At 52.5% G+C, this 20101-nt stretch overlaps 9 protein-coding genes across 9 annotated transcripts; 5 read left to right on the top strand and 4 right to left on the bottom strand.

Moving 5' to 3' along the window:
- The first annotated feature begins 375 nt into the window (after positions 1–375).
- On the top strand, positions 376–1871 carry BU26DRAFT_602494 (uncharacterized protein). Its single transcript, XM_033835358.1, has 3 exons — positions 376–801; positions 853–1372; positions 1420–1871. Exons 1-3 carry the CDS (start codon positions 618–620, stop codon positions 1763–1765), a joined length of 1050 nt encoding a protein of 349 aa, XP_033687032.1. The 5' UTR covers positions 376–617; the 3' UTR covers positions 1766–1871.
- Positions 1872–1948: 77 nt separating this feature from the next.
- BU26DRAFT_561807 (uncharacterized protein) lies at positions 1949–3114 on the bottom strand (the record flags this gene model as incomplete). The annotated part of the gene is made up of 2 exons (XM_033832956.1): positions 1949–1963; positions 2014–3114. The coding sequence occupies 2 exons, from the start codon at positions 3112–3114 to the stop codon at positions 1949–1951; spliced, it is 1116 nt and encodes a 371-aa protein (XP_033687031.1).
- Positions 3115–3965: 851 nt separating this feature from the next.
- Positions 3966–6817, bottom strand: BU26DRAFT_590367 (uncharacterized protein; the record flags this gene model as incomplete). Its single annotated transcript, XM_033834764.1, has 5 exons — positions 3966–4127; positions 4181–4279; positions 4332–4490; positions 4555–6380; positions 6436–6817. The coding sequence occupies 5 exons, from the start codon at positions 6815–6817 to the stop codon at positions 3966–3968; spliced, it is 2628 nt and encodes an 875-aa protein (XP_033687030.1).
- Positions 6818–8222: 1405 nt separating this feature from the next.
- BU26DRAFT_397716 (acid protease) lies at positions 8223–9239 on the top strand (the record flags this gene model as incomplete). The annotated part of the gene is made up of 1 exon (XM_033822762.1): positions 8223–9239. A coding segment is annotated over one exon (1017 nt), but the record flags the coding sequence as incomplete, so codon positions are not given.
- Positions 9240–9561: 322 nt separating this feature from the next.
- On the top strand, positions 9562–11118 carry BU26DRAFT_516736 (uncharacterized protein). Its single transcript, XM_033828403.1, has 2 exons — positions 9562–10207; positions 10272–11118. Exons 1-2 carry the CDS (start codon positions 9609–9611, stop codon positions 10693–10695), a joined length of 1023 nt encoding a protein of 340 aa, XP_033687028.1. The 5' UTR covers positions 9562–9608; the 3' UTR covers positions 10696–11118.
- A 333-nt stretch (positions 11119–11451) lies between these two features.
- Positions 11452–13138, top strand: BU26DRAFT_479459 (GroES-like protein). The gene is made up of 3 exons (XM_033825668.1): positions 11452–11894; positions 11989–12838; positions 12892–13138. The coding sequence occupies exons 1-3, from the start codon at positions 11811–11813 to the stop codon at positions 13026–13028; spliced, it is 1071 nt and encodes a 356-aa protein (XP_033687027.1). The 5' UTR covers positions 11452–11810; the 3' UTR covers positions 13029–13138.
- A 775-nt stretch (positions 13139–13913) lies between these two features.
- BU26DRAFT_248741 (HET-domain-containing protein) lies at positions 13914–15952 on the top strand. Its single transcript, XM_033821109.1, has 2 exons — positions 13914–15862; positions 15919–15952. Exon 1 carries the CDS (start codon positions 13982–13984, stop codon positions 15830–15832), a length of 1851 nt encoding a protein of 616 aa, XP_033687026.1. The 5' UTR covers positions 13914–13981; the 3' UTR covers positions 15833–15862; positions 15919–15952.
- Positions 15931–19087, bottom strand: BU26DRAFT_248762 (glycoside hydrolase family 78 protein). The gene is made up of 2 exons (XM_033821111.1): positions 19019–19087; positions 15931–18967 (listed from the first exon to the last, which is right to left on the bottom strand). The coding sequence occupies exon 2, from the start codon at positions 18642–18644 to the stop codon at positions 16017–16019; it is 2628 nt and encodes an 875-aa protein (XP_033687025.1). The 5' UTR covers positions 18645–18967; positions 19019–19087; the 3' UTR covers positions 15931–16016.
- On the bottom strand, positions 19075–19937 carry BU26DRAFT_248751 (uncharacterized protein). Its single transcript, XM_033821110.1, has 2 exons — positions 19365–19937; positions 19075–19310 (listed from the first exon to the last, which is right to left on the bottom strand). The coding sequence occupies exons 1-2, from the start codon at positions 19820–19822 to the stop codon at positions 19088–19090; spliced, it is 681 nt and encodes a 226-aa protein (XP_033687024.1). The 5' UTR covers positions 19823–19937; the 3' UTR covers positions 19075–19087.
- Between the last annotated feature and the right edge of the window lie 164 nt (positions 19938–20101).

Below are 20101 nucleotides of genomic sequence, written 5' to 3'. Positions count from 1 at the left end.
ATAATTAGATCTATATAGGGCTGTACAGCTTCAAAAGTAGTGGTGATGGCCATCCTCAAACTGTGCGTTGAGTGGGGTCTGTGCGTTGAGTGGGGAAATACGGTAATGCTCGCCCAGTTCGGGCCAGCACCTCTTTTGGTCACACGGGGGTGGAATATGCTCCAGTTGTAGCACAGATTCTGCAGGCAAAACGGATCAGCCCAGATGTCACCGCGGATTACTTAGTAACCACCAATTCGAGCCGGAACCATAAGACACCAAAGTTGCACAAAGCTTTTCCACGACCACACGATCTGGAATGATATGGAGCGGTGGCCCCGTCTTTCGGAGCAGGCGCTCTCCGCACGTCGGAAGCCGACCTCAACCATTGAACCGCCTCGGTCAGGTAACGCGACTCGTCGACGTAATTCGGCGCTTCACGGGGCACCCGCCGTAATTAGACGTCATCACGCCATGAGAAACCGTATCGAGCAGGCCTCTCCGCACAGTGGCTGGCGCGTGGCCGCCATGCGGGGTTGGAGCCATGGCCCGCGGAACCCATAAAGCGCCATTGTGCGGCACCTACAACCTGAGTATTCGATATTTCTACAGCCCGGATCCGAAAGACTTCAGCAAATATGACGGAGGCGCTCAAGTCAGCCCAAAACCGCCTCTCCGCGGTCGCGTCGAGCCTGACCTGGGGAGCAGCCGGAGCTGGACACAAGTTCCCGGCTTTCGACGAACTGCCGAAGGTAGATGGAGAGCCGCAGGGCTGCATATGGGGCTTCTTTGACAAAGACGGGAAGAAGGATGAGATTGGAAGTGCGTATAGCCGCTTATGACAGACTCCCGAGCTAACAATAGTCGCTGCAGCAATCAACCTCCTCACCCCCGCCGTCGTCCAGGCTGCCTCCCGCGAGATCCAGTCCGGCGAACACGTCCAGCTCGACTGGCCGCTCCACAATGTCGAGTTCCCTGGCTTCAACCGCAAAGAGTTCAGCCAGACGAAGATCGACCTGAATGAGACGCTCAACTTTAAGGCCATGGACGACGAGCTCTATATCAACACTCAGTCTGGAAGTCAGTGGGACAGCTTGAAGCATTTCGCGCACCAGGCTACCCAGAAGTACTACAACGGCTTGACCCACGAGGAAGCCACGAGGACCGACACGAACGGAATCCATAACTGGTGTGAGCGCGGTGGCATCGTGGGCAGAGGTGTGCTCGTAGACTGGCTGCGGTGGTATGAAACGCATAACGGAGAGGCGCCGAGCCCGGTGACGCGCCATGAGATCACAGTAGAGGACCTGGAGGCGACGTTGAAGTGGCAGGGGACGACTACTAGACCGGGCGACATCATGATCATCAGAAGCGGATACGTGCGGTGGCATGAGTAAGTCCCTGATCATTATTTTGCAGGGCGGGAGCTAACAGATTAAGCAATGCCTCCGCAGCTGAGCGCAGAGCCGGCACCCAAGAGAATAGCATCGCCATCGGTATGCAGGGAAGCGAAAAGTCGGTCCGCTGGCTTTACGACCACCACTTCGCGTGTGTGGCTGGCGACACCCTTGCGTTCGAGGCCTGGCCTCCGAAGTTCGATGAGGGTTGGTGCCTGCACGAGTGGCTGCTCGTGCAGTGGGGCACGCCTATTGGTGAGATGTGGGATTTGGAAAAGCTCAGCAAGATGTGTGAGCAGAATGGCCGATATACCTTCTTCCTCACGAGTGCCCCGTTGCACGTCAAGGGCGGCATTGGAAGTCCACCCGGCGCGATCGCAGTATTCTAGTGCCACAATCATTCGAAACCAGCCGTTTAAAGCGTACGCGCGTCTACTTATACTGATGATATTCTATGCTCCTAGTCTATGTATCGGGACTTCTCTTTCAATCGATATACTCTTCCCCGTCTCCTTTCCTCTTCATCACCAGTCGCTCACGGCATCACATCCAAGAGCAGATCCTCAAGGCGCTTATACTCCTTCATCCTAAACGTCCTAATTGTACCCTTCCTTACCCTCGGCCTGTGTCTCCCTACCCACCTCCACTCCTCATTCTCTCTTCTCCGCCCAACAGTCCAGCGCACCCCGGCCCCCCTCGGTATGCAAAACGCCTTCCCCTTCCTCTCCTGCGGCACATCATCCAAGCCCTCCCAAAACGCCGCAGTACTAAACCTGTGCATCCAGCCGGGATCCAACGGATACGTGACAAACCCCGGAGCCTCAAGCCGCACCACAGGGTCCCCATTGCAATGCGCCAGACCCACCCCGTTGTACTCGAGCTCCGCGCCCGAGTCCGCGTGCATGATTGCGTTTCTCGAGACGCCGAGCTCGCCTGCGTGGCCTTCTGAAGCGCGAGCCGCGATGCGACTAAGGAACGACTCTACATAGTCTTCGATCCCATCTGTGCGGTCGCGCGCGAAGAAGGCGTGGGTGAGCTCGTGCACGAGCGACACGGCGCCTACGAAGTTGGTGCGCAGATCGCGGCAGGGCGAGCGGCTGGAGTCCCGGCGACGGAGATACGTCTTGTATGCGTCGTTGAGGAGGATGGAGTGCGTGGAGCCGTTGCTGGCTAGCGCGGTAGTGGCGCCGCGGATGGGGTACTTTGTGCCTAGTTCGCTGAGGGAGACCATGTGCATGGCGTGGATCTGGCCTGACTTACCGGTGGGAGGGATGGCGCCGAAGAGGAAGCGGAGTTTGGTGGATAGGATGGTCAGGTCAGTCTGGATGGCTGTGTTAGTTGTGGTTCTTGCTGTTGTAGTGGCGGGCTGAGTGTACTCGAGAAAATCGTGGCTGGATTGTGGATCTGTTCTTGGGGTGCCGTTCCTGATCTTCCGCAGGATGGCTAGCACTGGTTCACTCAGCAGCATTAGCGACGCCATACGTAGCATACCGTCCATGCTTCCCCAGAGGTCGTCGTCTGGGAAGCCCTCGAGGGGCCATTTGTCTGCCGCGAAGAGCGGGTGGACGGCGTTTGTCAGGTCGCCTGCTGGTGGATTGGGGAGGTCAATTTCGTCGAAGCCGTGGTCTTGCAGACCGGCCGGTAGGTGGCGGTGCGCTAGGACGAAGGTGTTGTTTTCTGTGCTTTTTACGTACCTTTTCCAGCGGGCTTCGGAGCATGTGTGGCATGGCTCTGGCATGGCTGAATTGGGAGGAGAGCGTGGGCATACCTTCTTACGTGTTGGTTTGGTGGCTTTTGTGGCTCTGGCCATGTATGCGGCTTGTTAGGAATCGGACGAGATATGGTGGTATGCTACGTTTCCTACGTTAGAAGCCATCGAACTTTCATGTTGATGATCGCTTGACGATGTCGCCGTCTACGGATACATGGAACAATGGCTTGGTCGGGTTCCGTGGAACGAAGAAGTTTTCTTTGAGGTGGGTAAGAGTCTTATTGTAGACATTGTGCATTTCATCAAAGATAGCTTTACGCATGCTAAGTACTCTATCACTAAATTTGAGTAGGATCATTGGATGGTATCTATAAAGGATAGGTGGATAGAGCGCATGGAAGAAGCCGGAAAGCGAAAAAAATGTAGGAAGGAGAAGTTAGGAAAGGAAGTTCACTGGTAGGAGTGGTCATGTGTAAGGCATAGCAACCTAAGCGGCAAGTTAACATCTTCTCGCTACGCCGAGCTCACCTTCGGTGGCTTCTGGAGTACGCAAAGGGGGCTGAACACGGCATTCTGTGCAAAGCGACCCAACATGCCTAGCCTCTCTATCCGAACGCGTGAGGACTACTCCTTCCGTTTAGCATAGGGATGCTCAAGAGTGAGTCTAAATAGCCGCTTGACAGCCCTAGAAGGGAGCGCATTGGCGGCAAACCTCGTGTAGCTAAAAGTTGACATTCAATACTAGTTTGTGCCTTTCTACTTGGGTATAGTCCACTTGCGGACCTGCGCGCATTATACTCCATTTCGAACAAAAATCCAAATAAAGAAGACTATATCGACGCCCCTCTTCACCATACTCCGCTTCATTCCAACCCAAATTAAATCCATTCGTCATCCAAATCTGTTGGCAATGGGTTTGGAGAGCTGTAAATGAGGGAGGTATCTGGTTTCTCGCCTTCGAATATAACCCTTTCAGCCCAAGCCATGTCGATGGGTTCTTTGAAGTACTTTGGTTTCTCGAGAGGACTGTTCTGGTAGTTCTGTAGAGAATTAGCGATGATGCTCTTGCGAACCTTCACCAAGTTTGGTCTACCAGATTGGTCACGTTGTACAGGAACTTGTCGCCGTCTCCAGGACTAAAGAAGTATCCCCCGTAGTAGCCTTCCTCTCCGATGCACTTGTGCACCAAGGCCTGGAATTAATCAATGTCCAGTCCAAAACGTTAGAGCGCGGAGCATTCTTACTTGCATGCCCATCAAGCAGACGTCCCCGCCGTTTATATCCAAGTCTCCTTTCGGCCGCACGATCATGATTTGGGTGGCATCGGGCCATTCATCAGCACCTCCTCCTCCAAGGCACATGGTACCGTTGGGGGCCTTGTTCCAATCCCAGTAAGCTTCGGGCTGCATTAGTGTCAGCAAGCTTTCGTGTGCTTTTGCATTAATAGACAAACTAGATATTACTTACGGATGTATCGAATATACTGTTCTTGCACATCTCGGTAGTGTTGCAGACAACCTGATGGGCCCAATCGAACCTGCTCTTGCCTTGAAAAAGAGAAGCCAGAATATCGTCGCCGCTTGGTGCGCCGTCGGGTCGCTTCTGTGTGCAAATGAAAGTGCCGTCCTTTACCGGATCGGGTAGTAGCTGATACTGGGGGGGAATAGCTTTGCGACTCGGCAGCTCCCTCTCATGGACCCTCGATGACGGAGAGTCCGCTCGCCGTGCCTGAGATTCGCCTGGATTTGGAGGGCCAGGGACCGCTGGACCTGGTGTTTCGTCGTCATTCGAGTCATCAGTAATCCAGTTCATTGACCCCGCCATAACTAGCTGTTCCGCAATGCTCCACGCAATGGCAGTGTAGCCTCGCCTATCGGGTAGAAAAACGTCTCTCTTCTCCACCGTTGTCAGTGGAAGAGAGACCTTAAGCACGCGCCTGTTATATCGAGTCCGCCAGTAGTTGGCGAGTCCAGAAAGTCGGGCATTAAACTCAACCACTCGCTGTAGACCTTCCCTGCGTTCCAGATTCTCGCCTTGATATTCTTTTCCAAACATTGGTAGGTGGTTGATTAGGACCACAGCTTCGCGATCGTGATAGAAGATAGTCCTCAGGATAGCGCCGACTCTGCGATGGGCGTTTTCGAGATCATAGCCGAGGAAGATATCCATCGTTCCTAGCGCAAGTACAACCACCTTTTGTCTTTCGTTATGCATTGGCGAGGCTCGTATAAGATCGTGTATCTCGTTAATCTGGCTTCCTCTATAACAGTCGTGTCTAGCGCCGAGGTAGCCTTGGGAACCAACCCAATGAGGAATCATAGCAGTCATCCCTTCGTCGAAGTGGTCCCAGCCATAGAAATGAGGGTCCAATAATATGTGCTGGAGAGGTAACCTAAAGCCTCCATAGAAGCCCGAGTTCGGGTGATGTGAAGGGTAACATTGGTCATCCCCAACCATCCAGATGCGTTTTACTTTGCCGCTCAGTTTCCTGGCGAACACTTCGAACTTGGTTTTGAGGTAGAGCAGGTCTTTGCTTGCCCGGTGACCAGCCGATTTGGGATGAAACGTCTGTGCAATCCATTCAGGGACAACTTGTGTAGTCTGGTTATCTCCGTTTGGCTCACCCGGAATTGTCCCATTTCCTTCCTTAAGCCACCCATCAAGGAAGTGGAAAAACCAAATGTTGCGGTCGTGTCGGTCTGGTTCGTCGGCTCCTTCGCGACAGAATCGATGTGAATTGTAAACGATGTCAAAGTCAACCCAGTCCAGAAAAGGTGCATATCGTGAGTCGTCGCCAGGTGGTCGGTCATTGTAGTACTTCAGATTCAACCAGTTGGTGTAATACTGCAGGACGTAATTGGTTTGATGAACCAGATTGTTGAGTGTCGATCGGAGCTCCTTTGTCATGCTGGGGCCGTTCGGTAACCAAGGTATAAAGCTGACCTCATCACATTGAGAGGTGTAGGCGTCCAAGTATTGCGAATATCCTGTCTGATAAACGCCAGTGTAATGTGGATCTCGATTCCGCCACCGCATATTATTGTAGATACCATCGGAAACTGCACCATGAGACCTCCTTAACTGACTCCCATACATTAATTCTCTCGATTTGGCCAATTGCCGTGGGCATGCATCTTCATTTTTGAAGAATTTGTAGACGCATGCTTTGAGTATATCGACGAATCCGACATCGTTGCCACCAATGGAGAGTGTGACTATTTCATCCTCTTCATTTACCCGTGAGACTTGCTGATTGGGTTTATACCGATTGATTAGATCAGGGGCTACAGCACCTGTGTGGGAGTCAGTTTACTCGCGTCCTTTCGAAGGATAAGGGTTGAGTCATACCTGTGCAAGAGAAAAAGTCAAAGGTAGTCTGTCTGTCAGGCTCTGCGGGGTTCGGTGACGGGTAGAAAAACCGAGGATCGCCCCATAACGATGGCGGATAAGCGTTTTGATGCCGCATACACTTATGTGGATCTTCCCTTTCCCAATCTTTACCTGCACCTGGACCGGCCGAAAAAGAGTCGCCCAGAGCTTTCCATTGGCGTATTTCAGGATAAGGCTTATTGATGTATGGTCGGATGATGTTGCTTATGGTCATGTTATCTCCGTCTATTGTGTACCAAGGGGTGTACTCGTCTGAGTCATCGGGGCTGGCAGAGTCTGGAGTCGAAAATCGCCTTGTTCGAATGGCAGCAGCAGCAGTGGCAATGGTCGAGCCCGTCATTTGTGGTGCGTTTGCTGTCAGTGATTGCCCAAGAGTCTCCGATAGAGCCGTGTCTTGTGAATTGCATCCTGGCAAGGTACCTGGCATAGCCCGTTAGCATGTACTCAACCTGGAAGACGCGGGGGTTGTACATAAGGTACTGAAGATAAATAGAAGTGCTTGGTGGGCTACCATCGCGAATTCGAATGGAAGATGGCAAAGCTAGTGTACTTACGATTTGGATGCTCAAGTTCGCTTTAATATGTTGGTCCAGCGATGGCTAGGAATCATGGCCGTGGAACGGCAGCTTCAGAAGGATTGTTCCTCTTTGAAGATGGACCTGGCGGACACTAATCAAAGCGATGCGAATATACATCTCTGGCAACTGGGCTTCGAGTGCTATTCCGCTTAACTCCTGTTTAGATCCTGTTGCTTCCTCCTGCGCCGCTGTCTGTCAAGTGGCGGTGAGGGAGGCATCCTGAGAAGCTACACCGATAACTGGACACAGTTGACCTTACCTATGGGGTAAAGCAATGAACTGACATCTTTCAAGATGGAAAGAGAACAGATCTGGGGCACTGGTTTACATCCATATGACTGGAGATGACTCAAGTGAAGTGTCATCTTATCAAATGACATGTGAAAAGAAGACAGCTAGATGGAGAAGTTTTAACGCCACCAGGATACATACATGACCTGTGTCTTTTTCGAGTTACTGCGATCCGCGGTGTCTTTCGATTGGCTGTTCTACTGCGCAATGGCCGCCGGATTGTAGAAATACTGTCTCACTGGAATATTGAAGCGTTTCATCCTTTGTTAGTGTATGGAGGAATCTAGGGTGTGAGGGACCTTACCGGCGATGTTGCAGGATTGAGGTTCATCATGTGTGAGGCGTAGGGCTAATACCAAGCCTTGTGAAATCTGCCTTGGAGTTTCCGCCTTTCATGCCAGGTGTTAATAAGCGACAACTTGACATATTCTCGCTCAAGTTCTAAAGATTCTTTCAGACTCTCGTGTTTACCCCAACAGCGCAAAAGAGCCGATCTTTCAACATGAGAAAAACCTGGAGGTTCATCTGGCACTGTGCTTTCCAGATCGCTTTTGCGCATTGTCTGCTTGGAAGCAAAATACACGTTCCGCTGAGAAGGGTCACTGGAAAGTTCGTTTTCCCAGCTAGCGCCGTTAGTGGAGAGTACGAGGCAATCGATACAGTGAGATACTTACACCATTTGGATTGCACTATACCGAGAGGCTAATTGCATCTTAGGCAAACGTACCAAAAACCTGGAAGCGCATTCTTGACGGGCGACAGGATGTATTCGCTCCGTCCTCTGCGTCCCAGCTCGAGGAAGAGCTAAGCTTAAATGGCGACCACTCCAAAAAAGCAAGAACCCAGAAATACTCCGTAATATACCAGTTGATGTACACTACCAGTATATCCATCGGAAACCCAGCTCAACCGTTTAGAGCCATTGTCGACATCACCCAATCAAACCTGTTTGTGCCCTCCTGGAACTGCACAAACGACTCGTATGAAGCAGAATATTGCCTCCCCCACCTAATGTACAACTCCACGGTTTCGTCAACCTATCAACCTGACCTGACGCCGGCAAGACTTCACTACTATGGCGTCTATACTTGGGGAAACCTATCGCGGGACACCGTACACATTGACGGAGTCTCAGTGGCTGGACAAGAATTTCAGGAAGCGACAATGTGGCGTCCGGCCTACCTCATAGATTGGGACGAGCAATACGACAGCGTTTTGGGCTTAGCGCGCTTCCACGCCACCAATACTTACGATGACTTCAACGTCACTAGCCCTCTAGAAAATATGGTCCAACAGAAAGTCCTCGAGAGGAATGTCTTCGCTCTCAGGCACCCTCGCACAGACGACGAGGAGGGAGAATTGATTCTCGGCGGTGTAGACGATGCGTTCCGCAACTCTCTCATCACACTTCCTCTCATCAACGATCCTCCGGATGGCGATGACTCGAACTTCATCCCTTTTGCATCAGCGGGATGGCAAGTGGCAGTTTCTAGCTTTTCTTTAGACTCATATCGCGATAAGGGCCCGCTCGAGATTGCCCTACCACGTTACATCGCCGTCCTCACGAATGGTTATACCAATATGATGTTCCCCTCGCACATTGCTCATCAAATCGCTGAGCACCTGCACTGGGCGGACTGGCTCGATGACTTCTCTTGCGAGGAGCGGCATCGCTTTCCGAATGTAACATTTACCTTGGGAACCCAGCAGCACCGGCTTATGCTTTCACCTTGGCAGTACATGCACGAGGTGGTTGATCCCGAAGGGCATAAGAGGTGCATATTGCCATTCAATCCACTGTATGAGGATAGCCACCATCCAGACTACATTCTGCTGGGTGCTGCGTTCTTCGCAGGCTTGTACGCCGAATTTGATCTAGACAAGCAGAGTATTGGACGTAAGTTCGACTATTCGACATCTGCGAGAGCATCGAATGCTGACGGGAATAGTGGCATATCGAAGCGATTACTGAAGCAGGATAGGGAGGAGACTGTAGATGTGACTGAGAAAAGTTTATTCTGTTAGAAAGATTCCTACACATGTTCTAGGGTCAACGGATTTGTAAAGTACGACGGAGATGCAGTAGAGTCCGAGGAATGCGAGCCCTTTCGTATCCGCAGATGAATCGTGGCGCAGCCCGAGCAGGTCGAATACGAGATTGCAACCTGAACACGCTCCTGAGCGGGGTACTTCACATCAAGACATCTCGCGAAACTCAACAACCATTTTTCATCAACTCCACACTCCACAAATACTACCACCATGTGCCCCTGCTACTGGAATCCGCCTCCCCAGTGCGGCGAATTAAGCGAGGCCGACTACCACCACGGCCGCGGTGAATGCCTCTTCGCGACCTTCTGCTGCCCCTGTTACTGGTTCTGCTGTGCCTCTATATGGTGCTGTTTCGGGGCGATTGAAGTGTGCGACGATATGAAGAAGAAGATACCAAAGAAACCGTACGAGCTGAAGCAGTACGAATGGCGGCAGAAGAACGCCCCACGGCCCTTGGCCCGACGAAGCCGGACGTTAACTCTACCGCTCCAGAGCAGCACCAACCAGTGGCCCAGTTTCACAATCAAGCAAAAGACGCTGGATCAGCGCGATTCCGCTCTCTTTAGGTTACCTCTAGAATTGCGACAGAAGATATGGTCCGAGGCCATGGGTAGTGCCGTCGTACATATCGGTTGTAAAGAGAAGAGACTCCAGCACACCTTGTGCCGTGTCTGCGACCCCACAGACTACTGTACCGGTCCTGCAATCACTTGCTGGCCTTGTTCACCTGGAAGGCGAAATCCCTACCCTGTAGGTTCAGCTCCCCAGGTGTTCGGAATACTAGCTTTGGCGAAAACGTGTCGGCGAATGTAAGCAAGCCTCCCATCGTAGAATGACTACCACTAGTTTGCAACGCTGACACACGCCCTACAGCTATTCCGAGACCATCGACCTAGCCTATACCCAAAATACGTTCTCGTTTAACGACCTCTATTGCTTCACCTGGTTTGCATCAACCGTCCTTCCCACGCGTCTCGATCTTATCCGATCCGTGCGCCTCTACTGGGATCTAGATCAACCCTTGCATTTCGAGGGCAAACTCAGCGCAAAGTATCACGCCGAATGGTTGTCGCTTTGCCGAGAGCTTGCCAGGATGAAAGGGCTAAGGGAGCTTCGAATCAAGCTCAGCGGGAAGCCTAGGATGAACTCTCACGAACTCGATAACATTTATTCTCTAAGACCTCTTCGGGATATCCGCGGCCTGGATGTGTTTCAAGTATACGTCCCTTGGACGCCTACCGGCCAGATTTCCAGAGCCTTCCGGTTGCTTGATGTCAGGTGTTGGCCGCAGCAGTGATACTGCTGCTCTGTGATACTCGGAGGACGGTAGAGGAAGAAATAACAGTGGGACATATTTGAATTGTGCCATATCCCGCGCATCAGCACCTTGTCGCTGCACAAGTGCTACGCCATACCAGGGAGCACCTGGAACGTTGTACTGCCTTCGCTTGGAGTCCACAGAGAGTACGGTGTCGGACTCAAAGCCAGGGGATGTCGGTCTGGTGTTGCCGGAGGCCCGAGCCACGGGACTGATATGCAAGGACTACGCTGGGAAATTGTTCCGTCGCGGTGGCATTTTGAGATTGGGAAGAAGGAAGTGCGTTTTGCGCCGGAGTGGGAAGCCGAGCGGTTTGGATACTATGGACTAGAGGGGTCGATGAGCTCCCCCCAGCCTCGCCTCGCCTTGGAATGAGCCGAACTATTCTGGATTAGACTTGGTACTGGCTATACTTTCTGTAGTAATAGATAATCACAGAGCAAATCTAATGTATACAGTCCTGCGTAGAAATTAGTTGAGAGGGAGCACATCGGCGACAGTTATGCTCAGCATATCACTTAGCGTTAGCAACTCTCGCCCGCTTTCTCATACAGCACTTCCACCATGAAGAAAAGACTGAAATTGTAGCAGCCGTCCTCGTTTTCTTTCTTATGTGAGCGCGGACTGCGAACAGGCATACCCCAATCGGCAACCCGGAGCTCCAACAAGCGGAACCCCACCCCCGCAAAGCTTGACACAACACCATTCCTCATCGCCCCTAGCTCTCACCCACGACGACCACACCGCATCGGCCATACGGACGCAATTTCATCCCACGCAGCCCCGTACCCGACGCCCATTTACGCGTCATGCGGCTGGCAAACATTTTCCACGGCGCGGACGTCAGGATCCGCCTGCTCCGCTTTAAAACATGAGGCACCGTTGCGGGGAGCGTCCCAACGCTACCTAAGTACCTTACTGCTGGATCTTGAAGGACCCGACGTCTGCGTCTACAAGTACTAGAGAAGTCCTGGCTGCGCTTCCGGAAGGAGCCCTTTTGGTGCGATGTGTGCGCTCGAGTCGGCGTTTGTGAATACAGTTATCACGGGTGAACAAGAGAAGGGAATTGCACCTGGGACTACTACTACATCATCATGCGTGCAGCGAGATACTACGGAAAAGAAGATATCCGGATTGAAGATGTGGAAGTGGAGAAGTGTGGAGAGGGACAAGTCAGAGTACGTTCTTCTCTAACACTCGTACTCGTTTTCTGTAAACTCTTCGGTATCATTCATGAGATGGTATGGCCCCGACACTGAGAAATACGCTTAGGTCGCCCCGTCCTACGTCGGAATCTGCGGAACAGATCTCCACGAATACCTCGGCGGCCCGACCTTCGCGCCCACAAAGCCCCATCCAATAACCCACGACACGATACCAATAACGCTCGGCCATGAATTCTCGGGCATCATCAGCGAAGTCGGACCCGGCGTCGCCTCCCTCACACCGGGCCAACATGTCGTCGTACAACCCACGCTCTACTGCGGGACCTGTTCGGCCTGCACTTCCGGGGTGGAAAATGTATGCTACAAAGGCGGCTTCGTTGGGTTGAGCGGCGGCGGAGGTGGGCTAAGCGACTCAGTCGTCGTACCTAAGAGGGCGATACTCAAGCTACCGGATGGCATACCGCTGGATGTTGGAGCGCTAGTGGAGCCACTGAGCGTGGCGTGGCATGCCATATCTGCTGCGCCGCTGACGCAGGATTCAACTGTCCTTGTTTTGGGCGGTGGCCCGATCGGACTCGCGGTCGTGCAGTGCCTTGTGGCTCTGAAGACGAAGAAGATCATCATGAGTGAGGTGTCCAAGTCCAGACAAAGGTTTGCAAGGGAGTTTGGGGCGCACCATGTTCTGGATCCGAAGACGTATAATCTCGTGGCTATCAGTAAAGAGCTTAGCGGTTCTGATGGGCCGGATGTGGTGTTCGACTGCGCCGGCGTGCCCGCGAGCATAACGACAGCCTGTCAAGCGGTACGAGCAAGAGGAACGGTGGTGAACGTCGCGATTTGGGAAAGAGAAGTCCTCTTCCAGCCGAACATACTGGTGTTTAAGGAGGCCAAATATACTGCGGTATTGGGGTACCAGAGAAAGGATTTCCAGGCTGTAATTGATCATCTCGCTGATGGTGAGTTATATTCACTCGTCTCGGCAGGCGGTGGTCGCTAATGTGATGCATAGGGAGTTTGAAGCCTGAAAAGATGATCACAAGCAAAATCAAGTTAGAGAGCCTGGTAGAGGGCGGGATTAAGGCTTTGATCAATGATAAAGAAAGCCATGTGAAGATTTTGGTAGAGGTGGGGGTGGGTGGTAAGTAGGCTGTTAAGTCTCATGACAATACGGAAAGTGCCTTCCAATACAATACGTATTGCTCGATTTTCGCCTACCTAAGTACTACAAGTTAGCAAAATCATAATTTTCAATCCGCCAAACTACCTTTCCGGTTGCACGCAGGCGAATGAAAGCCCCGCCGCAGTCGCTGTTGCTTTTCGAAGCCGTCCCCCAAGACTGGCCAATGATAACGCTCGAGGGCTGCGTGGCGCTAGGCAATCATCTTCTTGACCCAACTCCAGCTCGGCCTTCCTCTTCTCGATCTTTCAAGGCAGATTACGCAACATCATCGCTGAATTCGTTATAACGAACTATGCTTGGAGAATCCCCCGAAGAAGGCGCGCCACAACGCGAATACAAGGTCGAGTCGTCTAATGTGGGCTCGACGCAGCTTTACACTCTGGTTGACCCTATGGACAACTCCGCGCGATATTATGCTGGTCCATCCCTTGGAATAGCTTATTCATCGTCATGGCGGCCGTCTTCCGTCGAAAGGGAGGAACACTCTCCCCACCTGGGAGCAGACTCCGAAAGATACAAAGCGTGGGTCGGTATTCCTCCCCTACACCACGAGAGACGGCTTTCATATGCCATGTCCCCTCCTGTGCCAAGCAGCCATAATAGCTATAGAAAAGCTAGTACGGGGTCTCGGAGATTCGAATGCGGCCAGAAACGACCCGACTGTTGCGACACCAACGCTGCGAGATCTGGCCTTGCTCGGCGGTTGGATGAGGAACCGGAAAAGGAACCCGAGCGCTCCAAGAGATATCTAAGTCCTTTTGCCGATGAGTCTTACCCGGAAAAATGTCCCACACCGAGTCAGCGCCTTGTGGAACTGATTGGAGATGAGAAGAGGATGCCACCCCACCTTCTTCCATTCGTACCCTACGTTGAGAAAGGAGTGGAGGATTCACCAGATTCCACTCGGTGGGACAAGGAGATGTTCATCTCTACGGACGTGATCCAAAGTTGGCTGCAAACTTGCCTTCAATTACACGGTGACCGATGCGGCAATGGCTTGCGGTCAGATACGCGGGGCTGGAATGGTCCGCTCTGGCTGATCGATGTGGAAGACGGGTGCCTTGTTGCAGCATTCCCAAGAGCCAAGTACGTTGCACTCAGCTACGTATGGGGATGTGGGAGCATATCTGCTTCTACGACGAATGAAAACTTTGTTAAGTTACAAGAGCGGGGCGGGCTTTACGATCCTAGTACTGTTACACTCCCACGCACAATCAGAGACGCCATCGAGCTTGTTCGCAGTGTTGGGGAAAGATACGTATGGATTGACAGATTCTGCATCGTCCAAGACGAAGGCCCAGCAAACCAAAGCCAACTGAACGCCATGGGAAATATTTATGCGGGGGCTTATTTCACTCTTGTCGCTGCCCAAGGTGAAGATCCCACGGATGGACTATATGGCAAGAGACCCATCAATTTGTCGAGCACTTCCCGACCTATGTCGAACACACCACCCGGAGATAGTAGCAAAGAGATATTGCTGGATCAGGCGATGCACCTCATGCGCACCAAATGGTACTCTAGGAGCTGGACCTTCCAGGAATATCTGTTTTCCAAACGCAGAGTCGTATTTCATAACGATACGGTTAATTGGGAATGCTTCTGCGCGGCCTACCACGAGTCCCAGGACGTGTCCACCACCACCCCATTAACTGCGCAATTCCTGGCCCAAATCCCGAAGGCACCTCTGATCAGAGACATTCCCAGCACGGGATTCGAATGCTCGTCCTGGCCAGATATGTTCAGATATGCGCGGCTTGTCTCAATGTTCAATCGGCGCAATTTGTCATATCCCGAAGACGTACTGGATGCATTCGCCGGTCTCCTATCACACCTGAGCCGCATCTACCCCGGCGGTTTTATTTCCGGTCTCCCACAAATGTGCTTTGATGCTGCTCTTCTCTGGCAGCCTTGGATATATATGTGCCGTCGGAAAAGCGTCAAATTGTCTGATTCCGAAGCAGTGCTTCCATCATGGTCGTGGGCTGCCTGGGCTGGAGATTTGAACTCAGAAAGCTGGCGGTCTGCGGCCAATTATCTCCTGGAAGCGGATGACGAAGATAACCCTCACCAGCAATGTTCCTGGAAGACGATCAGTACAGTCAAATGGTTCTACTCTCTGGACCGGACATCCGCTCGGAAAGAAGTCCAGATCCGCTCCGAGTTTGCGCGTCCAATCTTCGGTAACACATTGGCTCCTTTACCTTCAGGTTGGTCTGCGGTGGCGAACCCCAATGGTCCGGACCGGGTTTTGTTCCATCACCACTGCGACCCCTCTCACCCCTTCCGCTATCCTATCCCCATTCGCAACCAATACCTCGCGCATATACCTCCAATCAGCGCCCGCTTTCTACATTGCACGACCCGCCATGCTCTCCTCAAGGCGGGTCCAACATACCAAACTCTTGCTTCAAGCTGTCCGGCAATAGAACTCCTTAGTGAGGAGGAACGATGGGTGGGAGTCCTTCGACTGAATTGTATCCCTTCAGATTTTGAAGATCTCATAGAAGCTATAAGAACAGAGCACGGAGGACGTCTTGAACTCATTGAGATTTCTGCCGGCGCAGTTGAGAATCAGCCGATTGAGGAGAAGAGCTTCGATGAGTGGAACCGGGAAGGGTGCCCGAGACACAAGGGGCTGTATGAGTTTATCAATGTCCTCTGGATCGAGTGGGTAGATGGGATAGCCTATCGAAAGGCTTTGGGAAGGGTCGAGAAGGGGGTATGGGGAGAGGTTGCTATAGAGAAACTTGACATCACCCTTGGTTGAGAGTGTGAATCAGGATATCCAAGCATGCTGGTAAGCAAGGTCACCTGTCAACCAGCATCAGACTTAACGCTTTGACTGGAAAACAGCGCCGAATGAACTGATAAGAAAAACTTTTGGTGTTCATTACCGCGCATACGCACGACGGAGGCTCTGCTTGTGCCCATAGATATACGACATGCCCGTTTTAAGTGGACATCTTATACCCCTCAACGAGGAAATCTTTCCGTCCACTGCCAACAATTGTCGTGTTCCCTCCACCACCAGGAAGCACCACCTCCGCCTTACTATTGGGTGGGACATTGACCGCTAAATGGAATCCATCATCCTCCACCGTCCAGCTACTGTTCACCCACCCGTACGGCCCCAAATAACTTGCCTTCGCCCAGGTAATATTACCACCCGGCTCAGGAGCCACCTTCACCGTCTTCCACCCGGGTTCTGCAGGCGCAAGGCCTCCCACCTTCTGATGCACCCAGTCCGCCACACTGCCAAAAGCATAGTGATTGAAGCTCGTCATGGAACCTGGGTTTACACTGCCGTTAGGGAGCAAGCTATCCCAGCGCTCCCAGGTCGTCGTACCATCCATGACAACCTGGTAGAGCCACGACGGGACCTGTGTCTGCAGCAGCATTTTGTAGAAGTCGGAGGTGGCATTGATGCCAGAGAGCGCGAAGCCGAGCTGTTGGGTGCCTGCGAAGCCCGTGCCAACAAGGTAGGAGTTATTCGCGATTACATTTTGGAGGGTGGATGCGGCTTCTTGACGGGATTCAGGAGTATTAAAGATGTCGAAAGCGAGGCCGAGGGCGAGCGCGGTTTGCGTGACGTTCGCGATGATGGTATCGTAGGGGTCGGTCCAGGCAGCGTGGAAAGCGGATATTATATCCGAATGCTGGGATGCATATATTTCGGCTTCGGAGGTTTTGTTAAGCGCCGTGGACATGTTGGAGAGTAGACGTGTCATTTGGATGAGGTATGCATCTGCGACGAGATGTTTAGCTGTCGTTGCCGCTCCGGGGTCGTCAGACGGCGCTTTCGGGTCCAACCAGTCAGCAAATTGGAACGTCGATCTGTTCCATAGGCTAGCTTCGTTGCGTGGGATTCCTTTGTCGATCCAGGCTTGCGCGCCGGCGTACTGGTCCTCCAGCATCTGCTTATCGCCCGTAGTCTGGTAGAGAGCCCAGGGATTGCCAACCACTACGTCTCCCCATACCGCGGTCGGTGTGCGGACGCGCTCACGATCTGTGTCCGAGATGTCGTCTGTGGGAATATAGTAAGGCGGGATGAAGACGTCGTTGCGGCTCTGCTCCGACCAGGCGTCTTTGAGCCAGCCGCGCCAGAAGCCAGAGGCGTCGTAAAGGTAGTTCGCTGTTGGCATGAAGGCATGAGCGTCGCCGGTCCAGCCCAGACGCTCATCACGCTGGGGGCAATCAGTTGGCACCCCGAGAAAATTACCTTTCATGCTCCAGAGGACGTTCTCGTGGAATCGAGTAAGGAGATCGTGGGAGCATTCGAAGAAGCCGGTTCGTTCCATGGCGCTGTGAACAACGAGTGCGGTGATAGAGTCGCCGGTCAACGCTGTTTGGTTGGGCCACCCTGTGATCTGGACGTAGCGGAAGCCATGGTAAGTGAATGACGGTTCCCAGGTTTGTGTTCCATTTCCAGAGAGGATGAGAGTATCCCTCGCTTTGGCGGACCTCAATGGCCGCGTCGCGACTTCTCCGTTCTCCATCACTTCTGTATGAACCATGGTTATGTTGGTACCCGATGGACCGGTGACGGCGAGTCTCAACCAACCGACAAGGTTCTGCCCAAAATCTACGACCGTCTTGCCGGACTTCGACAGGAAGATCTCCTTTGGCTTGACCTCTTCCAGCCTCCGGATAGGTGCTCCATCCGAGGGAACGAGATTACCTTCCGGTGCAGGCAGTTGTTTCACGCCTAGCCAGTTACTTTCATCGAGGTTCGTAGAGGACCATCCCGGAATTTGTAGCGTAGAGTTGTACACTTCTCCATCGTATATTTCTGACGTGATAATTGGACCAGTATTGGCGTGCCACGTGAGATCGCTCGCGACAGTCTGCTTAGTTCCATCGCTTTGAGTGATGGTGAGCAAGCACAGTAACCCAAGCGTGTCCCCATAAAGGTTCCGCTCTTGCTTTCCGAAGCCAAAGCGCCCAGCGTACCATCCTTCCCCAACGGTGACGCCAATTGCATTCTTGCCGGATTTCAAAAGCTGCGTGGTATCGTATGTATCGTACACATGTCGGTAGTTGTAAGATTGGTACCCAGGGGCAAGGACGTGATCGCTGAGGCGCTTCCCATTAATCTCAGCCACATACAGACCGAGGGCGGTGATGTATAGTCGGGAGGACGTGACGTTGGAGCTAACATCGAAGGTCTTCCTAAATAGAATCGGTCGCTTGGGCGCGTCGGTTTCCGTCTGTCGATCTGCAGCAATAGGAATCGCGCCCGCCCAATCCTCCGTACTCAACAAGGCCGTCTCCACGGTAAAAGAGTCCGACCATTCCGTTGACGACTGAGTGTCTCTTCCGTAGGCTCGAGCTCTCACAGCTGCCGTTTCCGAAGCCTCAAGTGGTATATCAGGCCATGGCACTAGGATTGATTCCGACGAATTAACGTTGAAGACATTTGGGACGCCATCAAGTCCGCGGGTGATTTCAATATCATATGCCGTCTGTTCCCAGTCAACTGCGGTACCCTCAAATCTCCAAGAAATGCGAGGCTGGGTCTCGGCGATACCAAACGCTGGAAGATGATGTTCAAAGGAAAGATGAGATATAGATACTGCCATCGTGACCTCCGAGCATTGGGCTAAGTAAGGAGAGGGTGATATCGGACAGTCTTGTGAGGCAAGAGGTACTAGCGGACTCTATTATGGGCCACGCGAGAATACCTCCGAAGGAACTCGGCTGAAGATTGCTGCGAAGCAGCTCGGGCCAAAGAGCACCGCTGCGGAGCACTACCACGAGGATCGTTAACGGCCATGTCGGTCAAATGCCGAATTAGGAATCTGCGGTGCTGCGAGCGACGATCAACGCGGGGAAATCTGGGGACGGGCGGATTCCGCCGTCTTGGCGAAGAGGAGGGTTCGGATGGTTTCGGTCTTTGTAGAGACTATGCGGCTTTAGCGTTGTGCTTTTCCCTACCACAAACATCACAGTTTACCTTTCTAGAGGACGCTGCAAGGGAAAAGTCCGCTGTGGTGTGACGTGGTTTGTAATCCCTGAGCAGAGATTACTCAGAAACGAGGTCGTCGGGGAATGCCAAGGGCCAGAACTCGCTCCCGCGAAAGGACTGAAATCGTGGCCTCCAACAAGGATCAAATTCCTGAACGCAGATTACCCTAATCTTCCTCAGACGGTGCGGGACCAAGGTCTTGGAGAATAGAATAAAGTTGTCACGGTCCCAGAAGATAAAAGCATTGCCAGAATACAAAATATCGATGGCTTCGCGATAGCTGGGGCAGGTTAATGGCTTGCTTGGCGAGCTGTCATATCGTTCGAGTACTCACATTCTTCGACAGGTAAAAAGGATATTGCTCTGCACTGTGCATCTCTTACCCCTCGCAAGCTCTCGGCAATACACCACTGGCACAAGGCAGGTCCTGCCGTAGAACCTTGAAGGATCATGGCGATTCCAAGACTCGATGATATTCACCTGTCCCGTCTCGCACAAAACCATCTCATAGATCTTGATTCTCAGCTCAACGGGCAACTTTGCGAAAAGTGGCGATTGATTCTGCGTCTTCGTCGTACTTCTTCTGTCCTCGCGGTCGACGGAGATGCTGCGTTTCCGTATCTGAATGGCTCGTTCACGCTGGGCTCGAGCAATCAGGGTTTGGAATCCCCGAGTATGGTCGCGGTTGAGGTAACTGTTGAAATTGATGGATGAAGGAGATGGAGCAGTCGGACGATCAGTTTTGTTTTTCGACCCTGGGTGCGAGAATCGTTTCTTCAGACGTGTGAACATTGTGAGCCGGGGCGAGGAGACGAATGCTGGTTCCCGGAAGGATGTCGTAAGTGGAGGAAAAGCAATGCTCGTACAATTAAAGTGAGAGCGAACCTTTTGCAAGGAGGGCAAAGCAGGCGGGAAGCAAAATATGAGTTTTGATTAGGAGTCGAGAGAAGGCTGGAGTCAGCAGTGCTTGAATGGCTGCCTGGAAACAAGAGGTGAGTACGACTGGCGTCGACTCTATCCGCCTACCTCAGGCGTCTGTCTCTTGTAAGCACGGCTGGAAGGGCGACATCT

The sequence above is a fragment of the Trematosphaeria pertusa genome, assembly GCF_010094035.1.
Source record: "Trematosphaeria pertusa strain CBS 122368 unplaced genomic scaffold BU26scaffold_4, whole genome shotgun sequence".
In the NCBI taxonomy this organism is placed as follows: Eukaryota; Fungi; Ascomycota; class Dothideomycetes; order Pleosporales; family Trematosphaeriaceae; genus Trematosphaeria; species Trematosphaeria pertusa.
This window is presented reverse-complemented; position numbering and strand designations above follow the sequence as displayed.